Genomic DNA, 20,857 nt, shown 5'->3' on the forward strand with positions numbered 1-20,857 from the left:
TATTTTTATGTAAAGAATCTGCTGGTACATGATTAGAAAGCAAACATTGGGTGCGATTTACTGGCCATGTCCCGGCGGAGTTGAAACACGCTGCGGCTGGTAGATCCTGGGAGAGGCCAGTCCCAGGATTCCCGACGGCCATTACACCTCGTGAGATCTTGCAAGACGTTGCGATCTGTATCCCACCTATAGTGGGCTGGTCCCAGACTCACCGAGGTAAGTGAGTTCACTTAACTCTGCTGACGCCAGATTGAACCAGCTCACGGGATCTATCAGCCTCGCCGAGGAGACTCCAGCTGGGCACTAGTACCGCAAAGGAATGGCACTGTGGGGGGGGCGGGGGGTGGGAGCTGTGGTCTCCCAGGTAATCGGAGGCCACTGGGTAGTTAGATAGCAAGGTCGGAAACAACCCACCGATTCCCGGTGAGAATGGACCCTTTCTTTTCATCTGTTATTCCTTTTTTTTTGTAAATTTAGCCTACCCAATTCATTTTTTCCAATGAAGCGGCACTTTATCATGGCCAATACACATACCTGCACATCTTTGGGCTGTGGGGGCGAAACCCACACAAACACAGGGAGAATGTGCAAACTCCACACAGACAGTGTTTTTAATTTGCTATTCCAATCTTTGGGTACGATTCTACCCAAGGGGAACAAAGTCATCCATGAGCGTGTTTAGCCACATGTTTCCCGGCACTCGCAGTGCCGGGAACACATGGCTATTTAACGTGACTCGTGTTACATAAAAGAAACTGAATGGGAAACGTGCGCCCAAGGCCACACATAGCACTATTTAGTACAGTGGGGAGTTCCGCTCTCCAGAACTCCCCAGTGTAGTGAAGAGGCCCCCAAAACGGTCCCCCCCCCCCCCCACCCCGCCCCTCCCACCACCCAGCCTGAATGTACTAGGTGAAGGTCCCCGGGACACCCAGCCCCGATCACATGGCGCATGAAATGCCACCTGAGCATCTTGGCAGTGCCAGGCTGGCACACAGGTGATTTTACCCAGCTACCAGGCTGGCAGTTCCAAGATACCCAGGAGGCACCAGCAGTGCCTGGGCACCACCCTGCCCAAAGGGCAGGCAGCCGTGGGCCTCCGATCCCCTGGGAGACCCCCACGAATGCCGTTCCACCTGGCCCTCGTTTTGGGGACCAGTGCTGAACGGCGCTCGCCCGAGGCTTCCGAGGAGAAGGGGATGAATCCCAAAGTCTCAGGGACCTCCGGAATCTGCCGTTGGAGTCTATTATGCAGATTTGCCAAAGGTTGGGTGGGATTTACAGCAGGATCCAACACGATCTTGCGAGACATGGCAAGCCAAGGTAGATCCCGGGAGCGGGGTCTCCCGGCTTCCATTGGTCACGCTGCACCATGACAAGCTGCTTTACTGGCGCAGCGTGGCCATTGGATCGCACCCCTTATGTTTGTGATACAGGGAATTGCTTAAGAGCTATTTGTCACAACTTTAATACACCCAACTGTCCCTCGCCCGACATACAAGAAAAGGTGGGGGAAGGGTTAAAACCTTCAAAATTGAATCCAGCTCCAACCCACCACATGCTCATTCAGGCCATCATTTAAGCTCCTGTTTAAACTAGACAGAAACTGTGACCTATTGAGTACAGCAGCACCACAATTTATCAATATCAAGCCATGAGCTGTTGCATACTGCTCACTGTTTAGCAGCAGAACCATGGTGAAAAGAGGTCAAAGTAAATCTTTAAAATGCCTTTCTCTTTCTCTGTGGACCTTGCAAGCAAGAGTGTGCCCTTCCGACCCTTCAAGCCGTGCTTATCCTCCTCTCACCCTGATCATGAGGAAATTGGCAGCCATGTCTACAAAGACTATAAAGAAATCCAGTCATCCTCAATCAACAGCCAAACACACCCTGGAACCCCTCCTCCCCGTGACTGCTAGCGATCATTCCAAAGGCTGCAATGTCCTGCAGATAAATTCCCATACATGCCCAGTGATCATATGAAGAATCTGAACAAGTGATGAGTCTGGACAAGTGCAAGGTGGAACGCCGGGAAGATTATTCTTCCGGGAAAATAAGGGACTGCCATAAAGATCATCATGGTTGCCTCATCCCTGACCTCTTCTTGGTGGTCTGCCTGCTGTTGGATCCACATGCAGCATTCCAGCCCCCCCCACCCCACCTTTGTAAAAGCAAGGTCACAGTTGATATTGTGTCACTGTATTGAAAGAAGAATCAGTTTGGATATCTGTTATATGGTATAATGTTCTGAGTTCCATCATCTCGGCCATTCACACACAGCCTTCCAACCTGTTTGAATATGGGTCATGTCAGGTCAGTGAGTTCCACAGTGCAGCACAATGTCCCAGTTATGGATGTTCAATGCAACTGGCACCATTTTGTGCCGTGCAATTCATGAATTTAATTTCCTCATAAGTACCAAACTTTTTTTTTGATCTGTTATCTACAGGAAAGGCGGTGGAGCAGTTGAGGAAGGCAAGAGGGGCAGTGTATGAATACAGGGAGAAGGCCAGCAGGATGCTAGCACACCAGCTTAGGAAACGGGAGGCGGTGAGGGAGATAGGTAGAGTTAAGGATAGAGGGGGGGAACACGGTCTTTGACCCAGCGGGGGTGAACGGGGTGTTGAAAGAATTTTTTAGTAGGCTGTACGAGTCGGAACCGCAAGCAGGGGTGGAGGGGATGAGGCGGTTTTTGGAAGGACTGGAGTTTCTGAGGCTGGAGCAAGGGTTGGTGGAGAGTCTGGGAGCCCCGATCCGGCACTTTGAAGTTGTGGAGGGATTGAAGGTTATGCAGTCGGGCAAGGCCCCGGGGCCAACGGGTACCCAGTGGAATTCTACATGAAGTTTTCTGGGGTGCCAGGGCCCTTGCTAGTGAGGGCGTTCAATGAGGCTAGGGAGATATGTGTCCTTCCACCACCACCCCCCCCCCCCCCCCCCGCCCCCCCCCCCCCCCAACAATGTAACAGGCTTCGATTTCCCTGATTCTGAAGCGGGAGAAGGACCCAGAACAATACAGGTACAGGTCAATCTCTCTTTTGAATGTAAACACCAAATTGCTGGCCAAGATGTTGGCCTCTAGAATAGAAGATTGTGTCCCAAAGGCTCTTGAATGTTATCATGATGCTCTCCGAGGTAGGGAGGTGGAGGTAGTGATCGACATGGACACGGAAAAGGCCTTCGACCGGGTGGAGTGGAATTATTTGTGGCTGGTTTGGGTTTGGGCAGGGCTTTGTAGACTGGGTCCGGTTGTTGTACCGGGCACCGGTGGCGAGTGTGCGGACGAACCGAGTGAGCTTGGATTATTTTAGACTGTACCGGGGGACAAGGCAGGGATGTCCACTCTCTCCATTGCTGTTTGCCTTGGCTATAGAGATGTTGGCATTAGCGCTGAGAGCATCAAAGGATTGGAAGGGGTTATTCCGGGGGGGGGGGGGGGAGGGGGGAAGCACAGGGTCGCGTTACATGCGGATGACCTACTTTATATTTCTGACCCGTTATGGGGTTGGGAGAGATTATGCGGATCCTAGGGGAATTTGGCCAGTTCTCGGGGTATAAATTGAATATGGGTAAGAGTGAGGTCTTTGTGATCCAGGTGAGGGGGCAGGATAGGAGACTGGGGGAGATGCCATTGGTGGTGGGAGGGAGTTTTTGATATTTGGGAATTGAGGTGGCATGGGGATGGGATCATTACATAAATTAAATCTAGCCCGGTTTATTGAGCAAATGAAGGAGGACTTCCTTACCCAGCTCATCCTCCCACTTACGCTTAACCTCCCCTATCTGGGTTCCCTCCCACTCCATGAGCTCTTTATAAATTTCCAAGACCTTCCCCTCCCACACTCCAGTTTTCGAAACAACCTTGTCCTGTATCCCCTGGGGCGGTAGAAGCGGAAAGGTCGAAACCTGCCTTCATACAAAGTCCCTCACCTGCAGATAGCGAAACCCAATCCCTCCTGGCAGTTCAAACTCCTCCTCCAAACCTCCAAACATGCAAAGCTCCCATCAATAAACAGGTCCCCCAGCCTCTCAATCCCCGCTCTCTGCCACCTCCGAAACCCTCCATCCAGCCTCCCCGGCACAAACCGGTGGTTCCCACAAATTGGAGCCCACACTGACACTCCCTCCATTCCCATATTCTTCTGCCACTGCCCCAAACCCTCAGAGCTGCCATTACCACCCGGCTTGTGGAGTACTGAGCCAGCGCGAACGGCAGAGTTGCCGTTACCAATGCCCCTAAACTTGTGCCCCTATATGATGCCACCTCCACTCGCTCCCACATCGACCACTCCTCCACTACCCACTTCCCGATCATGGCTATATTTGACGCCCAGTAATAGTTCCTAAAGTTCGATAAGGCTAGGACCCATCCTCTCGGCCCCACTCCAACAGCACCTTCCTTACTCGTGGGGTTTTACCCATCCATACAAACCCAGAGATCACCGCATTGACTCTCTTAAAAAAAACCTTTGGGATAAAAATTGGGAGACACTGGAAAATAAACAAAAATCTCGGGAGAACTGTCATCGTTACGGTTTGTACGCTCCCCGCCAGTGACAGCGGGAGCATGTTCAGTCATGACATTAACCCACATCCCCAATTTCAGGGGCTCCGAGTCCCTCCATGGCAATAAGATCCGTCTCGGGGCTACGAAGGAGGCAAAGGCCAAAACATCAGCTACTCTCGCCCCCTGGACTCCCGGGTCTTCCAACACTCCAAAAACCGCCTCCTCCGGACTCGGTGCCACCCTTGTCTTTAGTACCGTTGACATGACATTGGCAAATCCCTGCCGGAATCCCTAAGCTTCAGACATGCCCAAAACATGTGGACACCGCCCACATCTGTCCTCCACCCCTTCAAAAAACCTGCTCATCCGTGCCACCGTCATGTGTGCCTGATGAATCACCTTATATTCTATCAGGCTGAGCCTGGCACATGATGAGGACATGTTGCTCAGAGCAGGCGTGCTCAGTAAGAGGCAGAGGGCGGTTTGGGGAACTGTGAGTGTAAGCCATGTTGGCTGGGTATGGTTGTTGGCTGGGGGTTGTTATTTACTGAGTTATGTTTATATTTGTAATTGTTGTTCTAAAATCATAAATGCCTAAATAAAATGTTTTTTTTTTAAAATAATTACCGCATGTTTTGGAAGAGTTCTGTAATTTACTGTACTGTACTGTAATTTGTTTCCTTTGATAAGCTGAGACATTCAAAAGTTAGGATTTTCAGAAATGTATTTTAAATGGATTATTTTTAACTGTGTTATGTGCCACAACTTTCTGATCTGCTATAATTGCTCATGTGCTCAGAGTGAAAGTGAAAATGTGTATGAAAGAATCTGTAAGTTATGGCATAACACTCCTTGCATAGTTGTAAGTATCTTTGTACCAGCCAAAGGTTGATTAGTCCTGTGCAAGGCAGTTTTACAGGCTTATTTAACCCGTATAATGAAAAGGTCACTCACCCATTGGCCAGGCGTATCGTAGAGGACGAGAACCTAGAATTGAGGGCTAGATCCTGGCTCACTAGTCGCCGTGAATGGTTGAAACAAGGTTCAAACTGTGTACCTTATGACTCCATCACTAGCCAAAGGCTCACTCTGTTGTAGTGTAGGGATGACTTCTAACATATTTAAGACATCGTGAGGGAAATGTTATCTTCCCGAGGACAGATGGGGCAGGTTTTGTGGGTTTAATTCGATAAGTATGTGAAACACCACCCGAACCTCTCACAAACATACCTGCATCATGTTTAGCCGTGGCAGCTTCGGAGGAGTCTAAGTAACCCGATGAATATAATTGTCATATTATAATGAGGTTTTGTTCCTCCGATCTCAGAAGCCAGTTAAAATTAATGGTTTTAGACTGGGTTCCCAATACTCAGGAAACCCAGTAGCTGAAGGGAGGCGGAAGTTGCCAGATCCAGTGAGTAAATGCTTCTGTCTCTTCCCGCGATCAGCTGACATTCCCCCTCTCCCTGCCGTCTGCAATGTCTTTTCCCCTCCCCAATGTCTCCCCTGAGATTGACAAACACCCCCGTTCCTCCCTTCCCGCGATATCTCCCTCCTTCCGTATCATTTCCCAGATGCCAGGAATCGTTCCCAAAAGTCCCCGGCTGCAGCCCTCTATCACCTGCTTTCCCACCCAGCAACAGAACAGATAACAGGGTAAGAAAATGGGGCTTGTTTAGCACAGGGCTAAAGGGCTGGCTTTTAAAGCAGACCAAGGCAGGCCAGCAGCATGGTTCAATTCCCATACCAGCCTCCTCAAACAGGTGCCGGAATGTGGCTTTTCACAGTAGCTTCATTTGAAGCCTACTTGTGACAATAAGCGATTTTCAAATGTTAACAATGTCCTGCGGTCTAATTTGGCAGGACTCCCACACTTCTCACATTTCAAGATTTCCCGACTGCATACTCCCTGTAAATATTGGGGCTCTTGTGACTTCCCTTAAACTGTAAAGACGGCAGTTGCAGGTTGCGAGTTGTTCTATAAATGTGGTGTCAGCGGGAACTGCGCTGGCAGAAGTAGATGTTACTGAACCAAATGTAGCCAAAGTCATGCATCAGATGAGAAAGGGAAGTACCAATTACTCCTATTGAGCTCCCCATGCAGACCCTAAGCAGATATGATGCAGTGATGTACGTCACCTACACAACCATTTCACAGAGAGGCAAAAAAAATTGGATGGGGAAAAATAAATCTATGGCAAATTCCTATCCATCTGCCTAAGACAAGCAAGCAAGTCCACAGGACTGCACCAGCTCAATACTCATCAAGCTGCTCGCAATCTTTAAATACCTTAACCTTTGAATATTGCTGAAAAAAAAGACTGTTGGCAAAGCTTGACGTCTTGTGTCACCAAGATAAATGCACGTGTCTCTCATTTCAATATTCATCACCATGTCTGCCGTTTCAATATTCAGGCCTGTACCACAGAACAACCGCAACCTTTATAACTGGAAATATCCTCTTCACTCAAAACGAGTGAACTTCCTGTTTCAAAGGACTAGCATTTGTTACGTACATGTTGCCTGTTTAAATATTTCAATGTGCAGAATCAAAAGTGTTTTTGAAGTTATTTATTTGTAAAAAATATTCTACTGCCTTTGTATGTTTTAAATTGCTTCAAGTAGACCTCATGCAGAGTTAGCTGTCACCAAAATAATTCGGTTAAATAACATCTTGTGCTTGTTAGTTATTCCAGGTAGTTCATAAATCTTGTCTAAATATTCTTTCTTCCCTTCATAGCTATTCAATAATAATGTGGGAAGTTCTTTCAAGAAAACAACCATTTGAAGGTTGGTTCCATTCAATTTTGATGTCAAACCTTCTACTGACTTTATGCTGTATAAATGTCATTGATAAATTCTAATCCATCAATTTCTAGGAATCGTTATCAACGTATTTAATTATCGGTGGGGGGGGGGGAGAGAAAACCAGGAACTATAGGATAGTTAGCCTGACATCATTCATTGGGAAAATGCTGGAAATCATTAGATATGTCGCAGGACACTTTAAAAAATGTTAATATCATTAGGCAGAGTCAGCATGGTCTATGAAAAGGAAATCATGTTTAACATAACTATTATAGGTTTTTGAGGAAGTAACTGGCAGAAGGAGGAACCAGTACAAATTTTCTGAAGGTATTCGTTGAAGTGCCAAAAGATTGTTCCAAAGTATGTGGGCTCATGGGGTTGTCAAAATATGTTAGCACAGTCAAATCTGTGATGCCTGCATCCAACGAACGAATAAATAAAAATAGAGAATTGGTTAAAATGCAGTAATCAGAGTAGGAATAAACAGGTTATTTTTAGGTTGTCATGCTGTAAACAGTGGAGTGCTGCAAGGGTTAGTGCTGAGAGGAAGTGATTTACAATCCATATTAATAACTTGGATGGAGGGACTGAGTGGAATGTATCCAAGTTTACTGATGACCCAAGGCTAGGTGTGAGGCGAATGCAAAGGATCTGCAAAAGGTGGATAGAAAGTTTAAGTGAATGCGCAAGAAGATAGAGGTGGGATATTTTCTGGGAAATCTGGGGCAGGATTCTCCGACCCCCCCCCCCGCCGGGTTGGAGAATCCCCGGGGACGAGTGCCACATACGGGGGGGGGGGGGGGGACGAGTGCCGGGGAGGGTGGGTGAGTGCCGCGGGGGAGGCGGGGATGAGTGCCGGGGACGGGCAGGGGGGTGAGTGCCAGGTATGGGGAGGTGAGTGCCGGGGAGGGGGGTGGCAACGGAGGCACCCGAGGAGGCCCCCCCATGTACCGGCCCCGGTTGTCGTACCAGGACCTCACGGACCGGGAATGCAGGAGGAGACTCCGGATGAGCCGGGAAACCGTGGCACACATCTGCCACCTGCTGGCACACCTGGCACCGCGTGTCCGTCAAGGTTAGGGTGGCCCTGAACTTTTATGCCATGGGGTCATTCCAGACGTCAGGTGGGGACCTGTCCGGCATCTCGCAGACATCGGTGCACCGGTGCATCCGGGCAGTGACAGGCGCCCTATGTGCCATTGCGGACTGCTACATCATCTTCCCTGTGACCGGGCCAGCCAGGAGGCCCGGGCCTTGGGCTTCTCTGCCGTGGCCGGGTTTCCCATGGTCCAGGGCGTGATCGATGGGATGCACGTCGCCGTGCGGCCAGCTGCAGATAACAGGGCCGTGTTCACCAATAGGAAGGGGACCTATTCCATAAACATCCAGTTGGTCTGCTATCACCGCATGATTATCCTGCACGCCTGCGCCCAGGAAGAGGCGCAGTCCTCCCCAGATGAGCGGGATGGGAGCAATGGTCAGGGCAGATGGGCTAGACATGGGCGGGTGGCTGTCCACCGTTGCAGGCTGGGCCAGCGGGCACGGGACAGGTTGATAGCCGCCCGCTTCACTAACGAGGGGGCATGGGAATCGGCGAGTACCCCACCCGCATGCACACCACCCCTCCATTGCAGATCCACCTGCGGCACGACAGCCGGGCTCTCACGGGCGCCGGTGGAAGCGTGTCTATTGGAGGCCATGGAGGATAATGACAACCCGCTCTGCAATGAGCTCCTGGCTCCACATCGTTGGACGATGTCTGACCCATGGCCACAGTACCACCATCCACCCGGGCCATCCCTGCTTGCGGCTGTGACACTGCAGCGCCCGATCCCGTCCTCTGCCCGGGGGTATGTTGATGGCGGCCCAGGGGGAAGGGGGCAGACTCACCTGGGGCTGAGGTAAGACCACCCCTCACACACACACTGGCGCTCAACGTACATGACACCTCCGCACGCTTTGGGCAGAGCACAAAGGCAGATTTGGTTGGAGTGAAAGTGATTTTAATAACAAACAGTGCATACATGTGCCCTAGGCCTTAAAATTCGCCTGTGCCCTGCACCCGTGCCAACTTTCTCAGTGTCTAATTGTTTTGGCCTTACGGGCCTGTGACTACGCCTAGGTGGTTCCCCAGGCGGTACAGCAGAACTGGAGTTGAACTCTTGCAATTCCTGCCCTCTGACTCGGGATCCTTTGACGGCCGTTTCCTGGGGCGTCCTGGCCTAGATGGGCCAGGCTGCGGCCCGGGCGACTGGGATGGCGAGCTGCCAGCCTGTCTTGCCCGTTGCCCACGGGATGCACCTGGGAAAGAAGGGGGGGGGGAGTCCGAGGTGCTGCAGTGTTCCTGGACCTCCCCTCCAGGGGGACCAGGGTCGGGCGCCAGCAACTCCTCCTCCCTCGGGGTGCCCAATGGCCCCCAGGCCTCTACATGAGTCGGGGGTGCGAACGGACCTGCCATCAGGCACCTGGCGCTGCCAGTCCTGGAGGCCCATGCTGGTATCGACAAGGGTCTGCAGGTTTGCAGCCATGGAGCTCAGGGAGTTGGCCATCCCTGTCTGTGTCTGGGCGACGCCGGCCAGCACCTGGGCAATGCGCCGATGCCTTCAGCGATGGCCTGCTGAGACTGGGCCATGGCCTGCAGGGATTGGGCCATTGCCTGCTGAGACTCGGCCATGGCCTGCTGGACCAGGGCCACGGCGTTGAGCGCCTCTGCCATCTGCCGCTGGCGCTGGCTCATGGCTTCCTGTGAGAGGGCAGCCATGTCCTGGGCCACAAGCGCCGCCTGCACGGAAAGCCCCAGGCCTCACATACTGCTACCCATGTCTGACACCATCGCACCCATTGCCTCCACTGCGGACGCAACCCGTGCAGTGTCGGCCTGGGTGGCACGCATGACCGGCACCACTCCCAGCTCCTGGACACGGGTGCAATCCTCCACCTGCGACTGCAGCCACTGGAAGCCGACCGTCACCATTTTCCCTCGTCCCAGGTTCAGTGGTTGCATCGGGGCCATGGGTGGGTGTGGTAACCCCAGGAACCCGGGATCCATCTGGGCGGCAGATGTTCGCTTGCGCCAGGATGCGCTCCGACCTCCCGGCCCCTCTGCTGCTCCTACCTCCACCTGCTGTACCGGGACGGCTGTGTTGTGCGCACCAGTGAGTGTATCAGACGCCTCATCATTAAAGTGCCCAACCGAGGTGAGTGTCTCTGCGATGGTGGAGGGTGTTGGAGACAGCAGTAGCGTTGTGTGGTGCGCATCGTCCGGCTCTGAGTCCATGGTACTTTGGGGTGGGGGTTCGTCTCCACCCATCCACTCTGTGTCACTGTCCTGTATTTCGGTTTCCTGGGTAGGGGTGTCATGGGTAGTGGTTTCGTGGCTCGGCTGCGACGGGGGCCTGTGGCTGCCCCCCTTGTCGCTGGGTGGCACACACCTGCGTCGCCGCACCCGCACGCGACGAGGGCGTCGTCTCACTAATGCTCCAGGTCTCTCCGTCTCCCGTGGTCGCCGTGGGGCATCGCGTGCCGGTGGGTCCCTGTCTATCCATATCCCGTGGTCGCCCTGGGGCATCCTGCGGGCGTCGCGTGCCAGAGGGTCCGGGTATCTCCGTATCCCGTGGTCGCCGTGGGGCATCCTGTGGGCGGTCGGCATCTGCGGGGATGGATGCCTCGACGTTTGCTCCTGCAATACACAATGAAGCATGCATGGTTAGGCACGCAGGCGGTGATCAGGTGATATGGGGGAGGGGGGATATGGGGATGGGCTGTCGGTGACTCACTTGCTGTTGGGCCCCCGACCTCTGCATCGGCAACCTCCCGGTCCTCAGGTCCGCCAGCCAGTTCCAGGGCCCTTTCCTCATGTACGGTGAGTGGCTTCTCATCAGCTGGGCCCCCTCCAGTCCTCTCATGCTCCCTCTTGTTGTGTGCGCGCTTCTCCAGTAGGGGGTGGGTGGGTGGCATGGGTAAAGCGCAACAGTGTTAGACAGGAATATGAATGCACGCCATCGGTTGCGCGTATAGTGCAGAGGTTAGGATTAGGGTTGGTTTCACCTGGGCGTGTGCCGCACATTGGGCAGGGAGGGGGAGGGACTCACCCTGGCTGCCCTGACGAGGTCATTCACTTTCTTGTGGCACTGGGTGCCTGTCCGTGGTGTCAGAGCCACAGCGCTGACGGCCTCTGCCACCTCCCTCCACAGACGCCGGCTGAGGCATGAGGTGACCCTGGGGCCATGTCCAGGGTACAGGGACTCCCTCCTCTCCTCCACTGCGTCCAGGAGAGCCTCGATGTCGCGGTCCTAGAAACTCGGGGCTGCGCGGCGGGCGGCCATCTTGTCGGGTCTTCCGGGGTGGGGGGGGGCACGTCTTTTGAGCTGTCACGCCATGCAGCGTCAATGACGCCGCACGGCGTCACCGTCCACGTCGGGTGGCGCCATCGTGAATGGCGTCACGCCGCTGCGAGCCCATTCGGGGCCGGAGAATTTGCGTTGTTTGGGGGTGCCCAACGCCGGAGTGATCCGCGCCGTTTTTGCCGCCAGTTTTCGGAGAATCACGCCCCTGATCTGGTTGTTGCTGAGAGGTTGCTTCCCCTAGCTGGGAACTTGATTGATATTTCAGTGCAATACTGAGGGAATGCTGCAGTGCTGGAGGTGTTTTCAGATGCGATGTTAAACCGAGGCCCAGGCTGCCCCCTCAAATGGATGTGAAAAAGATGTAAAACATTTCAACATCATTTGTAGATGAGTTTTCCCAGTGTTCAGGCCAACTTTTATCGCCAGGCCAACACCAGTAAAACAGATTGCGTGAGCATTTAGTTCTTTGCCATTTGTGGATATTACAGTGTGCAAATTGACTGCTGCATTGCACCAGTGACTTCAAGCCATGGCTGCTCTTTGGGGTTTAGTGCTGAGTATACCACAGGGATCAGTGCTGGGTCCTTTTAGTGTTTGTGATATTTATAAACGATATAGATGGGAGTGTGGGAGGGGGGTGATAAGTAAGATTGGCAGGGTGGCTAATGGTGAGGAAGCAGGGGCGAGATTCTCCGACCCCCCGCCGGGTCGGAGAATTGCCGGGGGCTGGTGTGAATCCCGCCCCCGCCGGTTGCCGAAGTCTCCGGCACCGGATATTCAGCGGGGGTGGGAATCGCGCCGCGCCGGTTGGCGGGCCCACCCGCGTGATTCTCCGGCCCGGATGGGCCGAAGTCCCGCCGCTAAAATGCCTGTCCCGCCGGCGTAGATTAAACCACCTACCTTACCGGCGGCGCGGGCGGGCTCCGGGGTCCTGGGAGGGGCGCGGGGCGATCTGCCCCCGGGGGGTGCTCCCACGGTGGCCTGGCCCACGATCGGGGCCCATCGATCCACGGGCGGGCCTGTGCCGTGGGGGCACTCTTTCCCTTCCACCTCCGCCACGGTCTCCACCATGGCGGAGGCAGAAGAGACTCCCTCCGATGCGCATGCACGGGAATGCCGTCAGCGGCCGCTAACGCTCCCGCGCATGTGCTGCCCGGAGATGTCATTTCCGTGCATGCGCCGCCCGGAGATGTCATTTCCGCGCATGCGCCGCCCGGAGATGTCATTTCCGCGCCAGCTGGCGGGGTACCAAAGGCCTTTTCCGCCAGCTGGCGGGGCGGAAATTCGTCCGCCGTCGACCTAGCCCCTTAAGGTTGGGGCTCGTCCCCCAAAGATGCGGAGCATTCCGCACCTTTGGGGCGGCGCGATGCCCGACTGATTTGCACCGTTTTGGGCACCAGTCGGCGGACATCGCGCCGTTTCCGGAGAATTGCGCCCAAGGTCTCAGGTTACCGGAAGATATGGACACATTGGTCAGTTCAGATGGAAGTTGTTCTATTTGTTGTATTTGATGTAGCTGCAAAGTATCAGGTGACACGTCGAGTTCATATAACATAATAATAAGCAGAAGAACATAGTGCAAGGGGTTTATTTAAAATAAGCTGCTCAAACAGGATACAATGGTGAACTCCACAAAAGCCTGCAAAATGCTCCGATGATGTCACTGCATAACCTGTGACATTACCCTAGCCAATGGTGTTACATTGATACATAACAGAAGTTAACCCTGCAAAGATGCACTTTGGAAGGAGTAATAAGACAACGGAGTACTCAATGAATGACAGGATTCTAGGAAGCTCAGAGGGATCTTGGGGCGTTTGTCCACAGAACCCTGAAGGTGGCAGGATAGGCCGATAGGGTAGTTAAGGCATATTGGCCATGCCTTTATCAGTCATAGTACGAAGTCTTACAACACCAGGTTAAAGTCCAACAGGTTTGTTTCGATGTCACTAGCTTTCAGAGCGCTGCTCCTTCCTCAGTCATGGCATAAATTATAAGAGCAGGGAGATTATGTTGGAGCTCTGCAAAACTCTGGTTAGGCCACAGCTGGAGTATTGCGTGCAGTTCTGAGTCACTTCACTATGAGAAGGATGTGATTGCAATGGAGAGAGTGCAGAGGAGATTCACCAGGTTGTTACCTGGGATGGAGCATTTGAGCTATGAAGGGAGGCTGGATAGGCTCAGGTTGTTTTCTGAGAGCAGAGAAGGCTGAGGGGGCACCATTTTGAGGTGTATAAGAAATGAAAAAAATGAAATGAAAATCGCTTATTGTCACAAGTAGGCTTCACATGAAGTTAGTGTGAAAACCCCAAGTCGCCACATTCTGGATATGTAGTGTATGGGCAGGGTGGATCGGAAGCAGCTGTCCCCCCTTAGTTGAAGGGTCAATAAGTGGGGGCATAATTTCAAGGTGAGGGGCAGGAAGTTTTGAGGGGATTTAAGGAGAACCTTTTTCACCCAGAGGGCGTTGGGAGACTGGAATGCACTGCCTGGGAAGGTAGTAGAGGAAGCCTCGCAACCTTTACAAAGTATGTGGATGAACACTTGAAGTGTCAGAAATGTTAAGGCTATAGGCCAAGTGCTGCAAAGTGGGATTAGTGTAGTCTTGTCAGTGCAGATTCAATGGGTCTCCTGTGCTGTATGACTATGACTGACTCTCTAAATGTCAATTGTGTTTGTGGCTTTTTCTACTTCATAAAAACTTTTGAGGTGTGTTGAAAAATTGTAAACCTTAAAAATTAAGCAAGTCCCAAATTATTCAATGGGATAATTATTGCTGCATTGTGCATTTTGGTGAAACTGATTTTTTTTTGATAATCTAAATTAAAACGTTCATCACTTGAAATGAAAATGTCTACATGAAATAATTTTTGTCCGGTCAGGACAACTACAGGAATACAGAGCGCACAATACTTACAAAGAAACTTTGATTTTCCAACATTTTTAAAAACCTGCTGTTGTTTTGTTTCTCCGTAATGTTACATCTATACATTTTGAATGTAAAATATCTTTATTTAGTTAATGTTAAAACGCTGCACATTTTAATGGTTATGAAAAAATATTTTGTTGATACTGTGGTTCAAGTTTCTCATCTGCAACTCTTGTCTTCAGATGCTACAAACCCAGTGCAGGTCATGTTTAGTGTGCTGCAGGGTTCCCGACCTGACACCAGTGAGGAGAGTTTACCTTTGGACATCCCCAATCGCGAAACACTGCTTGCTCTAATGACTAGTAGCTGGTCTCAAAATCCGAATGAACGGCCTTCCTTTATCAGTAAGTTGTTAAAATTGTGCGGTATATGCAAAGATAGGATAATAGGGCGATTGCAATAATTTGGTGCCAGCATAATCCACTACAAACTAACATTCTCCTTCACTTATATCAATTATTCCTTCATTCAATCATGGTGTGTTATTCTCCTTCACCTATAGCAATTATTCTTTCATTCTATCATGATGTGTTCCTCATTGTCAATTCAGTGAGATTGTTATTGCATTGGTTTTAAATAGCCTTCCCCCTCTCCTACTAAGGTTGCAACACTAGTGACTTGGGGGGAGACATGAGCTAGTTCCTGGTGGGATCTGGAATATATGTGTCAGAAAAATGGGCTTCCGTAGCATGGCAGCACAAACCTCCCATAATCCTATTGTGGACTGTGTGGCTGGTTCTCCAGGAATCAGAATCCTAAATGACTCACCTCCCTCTCACAGTGAATATCCCACTTATATTTGTTTTTATTCATTCATGGGATGTGTGCATTGCTGTCTAGTCCAGCATTTATTGTCCATCCCTAATTTCCTTTGAGAAGGTGGGGTGAGCTGCCTTTTTCAATCGCTGCAGACCATGTGGAACACACAATGCTATGAGGGAAGATGTTCCAGGATCTTGACACGCTGGCACTGAAGGAACGGCGATATAGTTCCAAGTCAGGATGGGGTGTGTCGTTGAGGAGAATTTGCCGATGATGGCATTCCCATGGAACTGCATGCCTTTGTCTTTCTGGGTGGGAGAGTTCACAGGATTGGAAAGTGCTGTTGAAGGTTCCATGGTGAGTTACTGCAATGCTTCTTGTCGGACAGCCTTTTCATGTGGGAGCCGAGTCTCTACTTTATCCTCACTTCAGGAGCCATTGAGAAAATTCCAGAAAGATCAATTTTGGCACAACATTAAACTGAATTGTTTTAAAAATTGAGTACTGAAGAGAAGAAGCAGCTTGCTGAGCAAAGCGAAAGTAATGTCAAAGTAATTAATTATTTTTGTATTGAAGTTATTAATAGAAATTTCCATTCAAGGGTCAAAGTGTGTGTGTCTGACTCAACCCGGGTCTCAGGATGCTCATGCTCTCACTCATCCTCCCCCACTGTGTGAATGGCAAGGATATGTGTCGGTGGGGGTGAGGTGTGAAAATCTTGGGACTGGGAGTAAAGCAGATATATGCTCACTTTCTCATTCCCACCCCTACCCACACACTCTCACACACACCAACCGACCCTTGTTCCACCCTGGATTGCGGCAGCCTGTCCTCCCCGTGGCCCCAGCAGTCTCTCCTCCCTGTCGTAGTGTTTCAGTGATGGAGGGAATTAATGCTGAAAGTGGTGGAAGTGATAACAATCAAGCGGGCTTCTTTGTTCTGGATAATGTTGAATGTCTTGAGTGTGGAGGAGCTGCAGTCATTCAGACAAGTGGTGAGTAGTCCATTATATTCCTAGTTTGTGCCCTGTAGATGGTGAGGACAGGCTTTGGGGAGTCAGGAGGGAGTAGGTGAGTTAATCCCTACAGGATTCCCAGCCACTGACCCATTCTTGTAACCACCGTATAGATATATATATATAACTATTTCAGTTAGGTTTCTGGTCAATATAATCCCCAGGATGTTGATAGTGGGGGATTCAGCAATGGTAATGCCATTGAATATCAAGGGACGATGGTTAGATCCTCTCTTGTTGGAGATTGTCATTGCTTTGCATTTGTGTGGTACAAATGGTACTTGCCACTTATCAGCCCAAGCCTGGATATTGTCCAGATCTTGTTGCATATGGACGCAGACTGATGCAGTATCTGAGGAGTAGCGAATGTTGCTGAATATTGTGCAATCATCCGTGAACATCCTCACTTCTGACCTTATAATGGAGTAGCTATCGATAGTTGGGCCAAGGCCATTGCACTGAGGAACTCCAGCAGTGATGTCCTGGGATTGAGATGATTGACCTCCAACAACCACAGCCATTTTCCTTTGTGCTGTGTATGTCTTCAATGAGTGGAATGTTTTCCCTTTGACTTCAGTTTTGCTAGGATTCCTTGATGCTACACTCAGTCAAATGTTGCCTTGTTGTCCAGGGCGGTCACCTCACCTTTTGGAGTTCAGCTCATTTGTCCACATTTGGACCAAGGTTGTGACAAGGTCAGGAGCTGAGTGGCCTTGGCAGTGGTACCAAACTGAACATCATTGAGTGGCTTATTGCTGAGTAAGTGCTGCTGGACAGCACTGTTGACAACACTTCCCATCTTGCTGATTATCGAGAGTAGACTGCTATGGCAGTAATTGGCTTGATTGCATTTGTCCTGCTTTTTGTGGACATGATATAACTGGATGATTTTCTACATTGCTGAGTAGATACCAGTGTTATAGCTGTACTGGAACATCTTGGCTCGGGTGCAGCTTGTTCTGAAGCACAACTCTTCTGTATAACTGCTGGAATGTTGCCATGGCCCATAGCCTTTGCATTATCCAGTGCCTGTAGCCAGTTCTTGATATCACAAATCAAATTGGCTGAAAACTAGCATCTGATACTGGGGACCTCGAGAGATGACCGAATTTAACCAGCTCATTTATGTTTCCTGTCTCCTGTCTACATGGTCAATCTTCAACCACTGACCCATCTTATTATTCTCCAGAATGTTCGTAGGATTTGCAAGCAATTCCCTTCATAGACATACAGTTGAAGACTCTGGCATTGTTGGCATAAACCTGCTCACATACAATAACTCTTACCCCACATATCAATGGTACTACCCCCAGTTATATAATTCCACAGCATACCCCACCTAAGTATCAACATAGTGTGGCATAGCTCCCTCACCAGGTCACTTCTAAACATTTATCTTTCCTTTTCCAACATTTCTGCACTTCCCCATAAAGTTTTCATTGTGCATCAAGCTCATCAAGTCTCAAAAATATTGCCTGACTCCTCTCTAATAGTTTGTATCGAACAATGATTCATCATCAGTATTTCAAATTTCAGCCTCTCGCTCATCTCCTCTATGACATCTTTAGTACCCTGGTCCTCACTCAACATTACCTTTGATATTAACTCCCTGGACTTGGCCTCTGTGTGCATTCTTGCCATTATCTGAAGGTTTCCCACCTGCAGAGTAATAGTTAAAAGCTTACTGATCTCCCTCACTATTTGTATCTCCTTGCCCAGTCACACTGCTGTCACCCTCCTAGGAGGGAAAAGCAACTTCCTCCTGGAGTCCCTCTTGAATCCAACCGCAATGCTTGCTTATTAACCCCTCCTTGCTAGACCAGTTTGATCCTTACAACTCCCTGTAAATTGGATAATCAAATAAGATTTCAAAATGCATTCATTTAGGGCAATTTGAATATTCTTTGGGCAGTGAGGTGTAGACAAATTTTATTCAATTAAAGAATTAATGTGTTATCCATTTTTTTGCTGTTTCTTTGAAGAAAGAACCGTCTCAATATCTGTTCATATAGCCAATTCAGGAGTACCTGAGCCCTCTGTGAAATCTATACACCAGTAGTAAAGCAAATTCTGTGTCAAAATTACTGATGTACGGATAGACATTCTTTATTGGCGTTGTGCATTAAATGGTTAATAGAGGTTTGCAAATGGAAAATTCAATCTCCTATATATTTAAAGAAAAAACTGTTGAACCGCAGATTTTACAGACCGTGTGGTTATCTGGTCAGCCTGGCATGCATTGTTACACATGTGAATGGAGAATGGTATTTAAAAAAGAAGTACTCCCAAACTTTCGCCCTTTTGTATCATTTAGATGTTATTTTACAAGTTAGAAAAGCAGGTTTGCTCACATGTGATGTGTTAAAGCCTTGGGGAAATGAAATGCTGGACAGAGATAGATTTTCATTTAACTAATTCAATTTTGGGAAGACTAAAACCATTTTCTTCAGTCCTTGCAGCAGCCTTCATTCTCTAGCTACCGATTCCAGGCCACGCCTTTTCAACTGTCTCAAAAAAACCAGACTATTCACAATCTCAAGTGCTATATTTAGAATAAAATAAATAAATTTATTCCGAGATGAGCTTCCAATCACATATTTACGTCATCCATCCGCATCGCGTTGTCTGACTTGAACCCTTCCTCCGGTCATCTGTTGCTGAAAACCAAATTCATGCATTTGTTACCTTTAGATTTGACTATTCCAATGCACTCATGACAAGATTCCCAGTGTATATGTAGACTTGAGGTCACCCAAATCTCTACTGCTCGTGTCTTTACTTATACTAGAGACAGAACTTAGTTGAAGAACCAGTGGAAGTCCCACATCACTTTTCCATGGGAGGCCCACATCAGGCACTTAAGTGGGCAGTTTCAGACCTCCATGTGAATTAAACCCCCCCCCTAGGGTGGTATTTTCAACCCCAGGTGGGAAAGCTGTTTGCATGCTTCCAGACCCACATTTAATTGGAGGAAGACAGGGAGTTGGTGAGATCTCCACTCTGCATCTTCCTACATGATCATACCATTTTCCCCCCACCTCCAAACTCGTCTCTGAAGGTGCATTGAACTCCGACCCAGGTCCCAGTTACCCATCACTTCTTTATTTGCTGACTTACATGGGCTCCCAAGTCAAACAATATCTTGACTTTAAAATTAAGACTCTAGTTTTCAAGTGCCTCCATTACCTTGCGCCTCCCTATCTCTATAATCTCTCCCAACTCCACAACCCTCCAGCGCTCACCTAATTCTGGCCTCTCAAGCATACCCAATTTTAGTCACTCCACTATTGGTGGCCATGCCTTCAGCTGCTTAGGCCCTAAAGCCCTGGGATACTCTCCTTACATCTCTCTTGCTTTTGTTTTTGAGGCACTCTCTAAAACCTACCTCTTTGACTAAACATTTAATATTTCCTTCTGTGGTTCTGTGAAAAGTCTAGAAATATAATCCTGATGGGATAAATTTGTTTTCTAACAAAATCTCGCTATAGCCTAGATGGACTTACTATACCGTCAGTTGATCCAGTTTCTATATCTATCACATCAGAGAAGCCACCCTTTTAAATGGGCTGGTGTAGCCCAGGGCTAAATAGCTGGCTTTTAAAGCAGACCATGGCTGGCCAGCACTGCGGGTTCAATTCCCGTATCAGCCTCCCCGAACAAGCGCCGGAATGTGACGACTAGGGGCTTTTCACAGTAACTTCATTTGAAGCTGACTTGTGACAATAAGCGATTTTCATTTCATTTTTTAAATTTCAAATGCCATTGATGTCCTTAGTGTGATGAATGTAAAAAATTGTTAAATACTGTATTTTATATTTGTTGCAGTAATGTTATTAAAATCTCTGGTTTAAGATACATGCAGTATGTCTTCTAAATCTGTGATTAAGGAGTTGTAAAGTGAGGTAATCACTGATTTTAACCATTTACTTATTTAAAGATAGATGGCTAATGGAACATTGTTTTGATTTTGGAAGATCCCTGGGGTGTAAATAATTTGAGGGATGATGCTTTTACTGGATGAACAGGTCACGGAACATGTTAGTGGGAGGTGATCAAAGAATGCCCTTTGATATAATTTATGGGGAAAACCAGGTCTGTCTGCAGTTTGCAGTTTGCCATAGGCGTTTAATCTGACAAGGCAGGTCTTGAACTCCTGAAGCGTTCTCTCCAAGGTCTTTGCACAGAGAAAAGTATGTAAATCTGATTGTTAACTTTATTTATAAGTGATCTTTAAACTATATTGGTTTACTTAATTGGAACATATAGTGGCAGGTGTAGGGAGTAAGTTAAAGTTGTTCCTTTCATTTAAGAACTGTTTTAACTGTTAACTATAGAGCTATTACTTTGTTGAAATGTGATTGAGTCTGTGTTTAAATTAAAGTTTGTTTTGCTATAAAAGATACCTATTGGTCAGTGTTATCAGTCCTGTGAGGAAGTATCCTTTCCTCACAGTTTTACAAATGGCAAATTGCCGGGTTCTCGTCCAAGATCCTG

The 20,857-nt window shown here is 49.2% G+C and overlaps 1 protein-coding gene across 1 annotated transcript in view; it reads left to right on the plus strand.

Annotated features, from left to right (window-relative positions):
• Nucleotides 1-20,857, plus strand: part of ripk2 (receptor-interacting serine-threonine kinase 2) — a 101,653-nt gene that overhangs the window by 52,230 nt on the left and 28,566 nt on the right. The window contains exons 5-6 of the mRNA XM_072467965.1: nt 7,244-7,293; nt 14,769-14,930. Of these exons, the coding sequence (XP_072324066.1) occupies nt 7,244-7,293; nt 14,769-14,930 (212 nt within the window). The remainder of the gene's footprint in view (nt 1-7,243; nt 7,294-14,768; nt 14,931-20,857) is intronic.

Source organism: Scyliorhinus torazame, chromosome 11 (genome assembly GCF_047496885.1).
Source record: "Scyliorhinus torazame isolate Kashiwa2021f chromosome 11, sScyTor2.1, whole genome shotgun sequence".
Classification (NCBI taxonomy): Eukaryota; Metazoa; Chordata; class Chondrichthyes; order Carcharhiniformes; family Scyliorhinidae; genus Scyliorhinus; species Scyliorhinus torazame.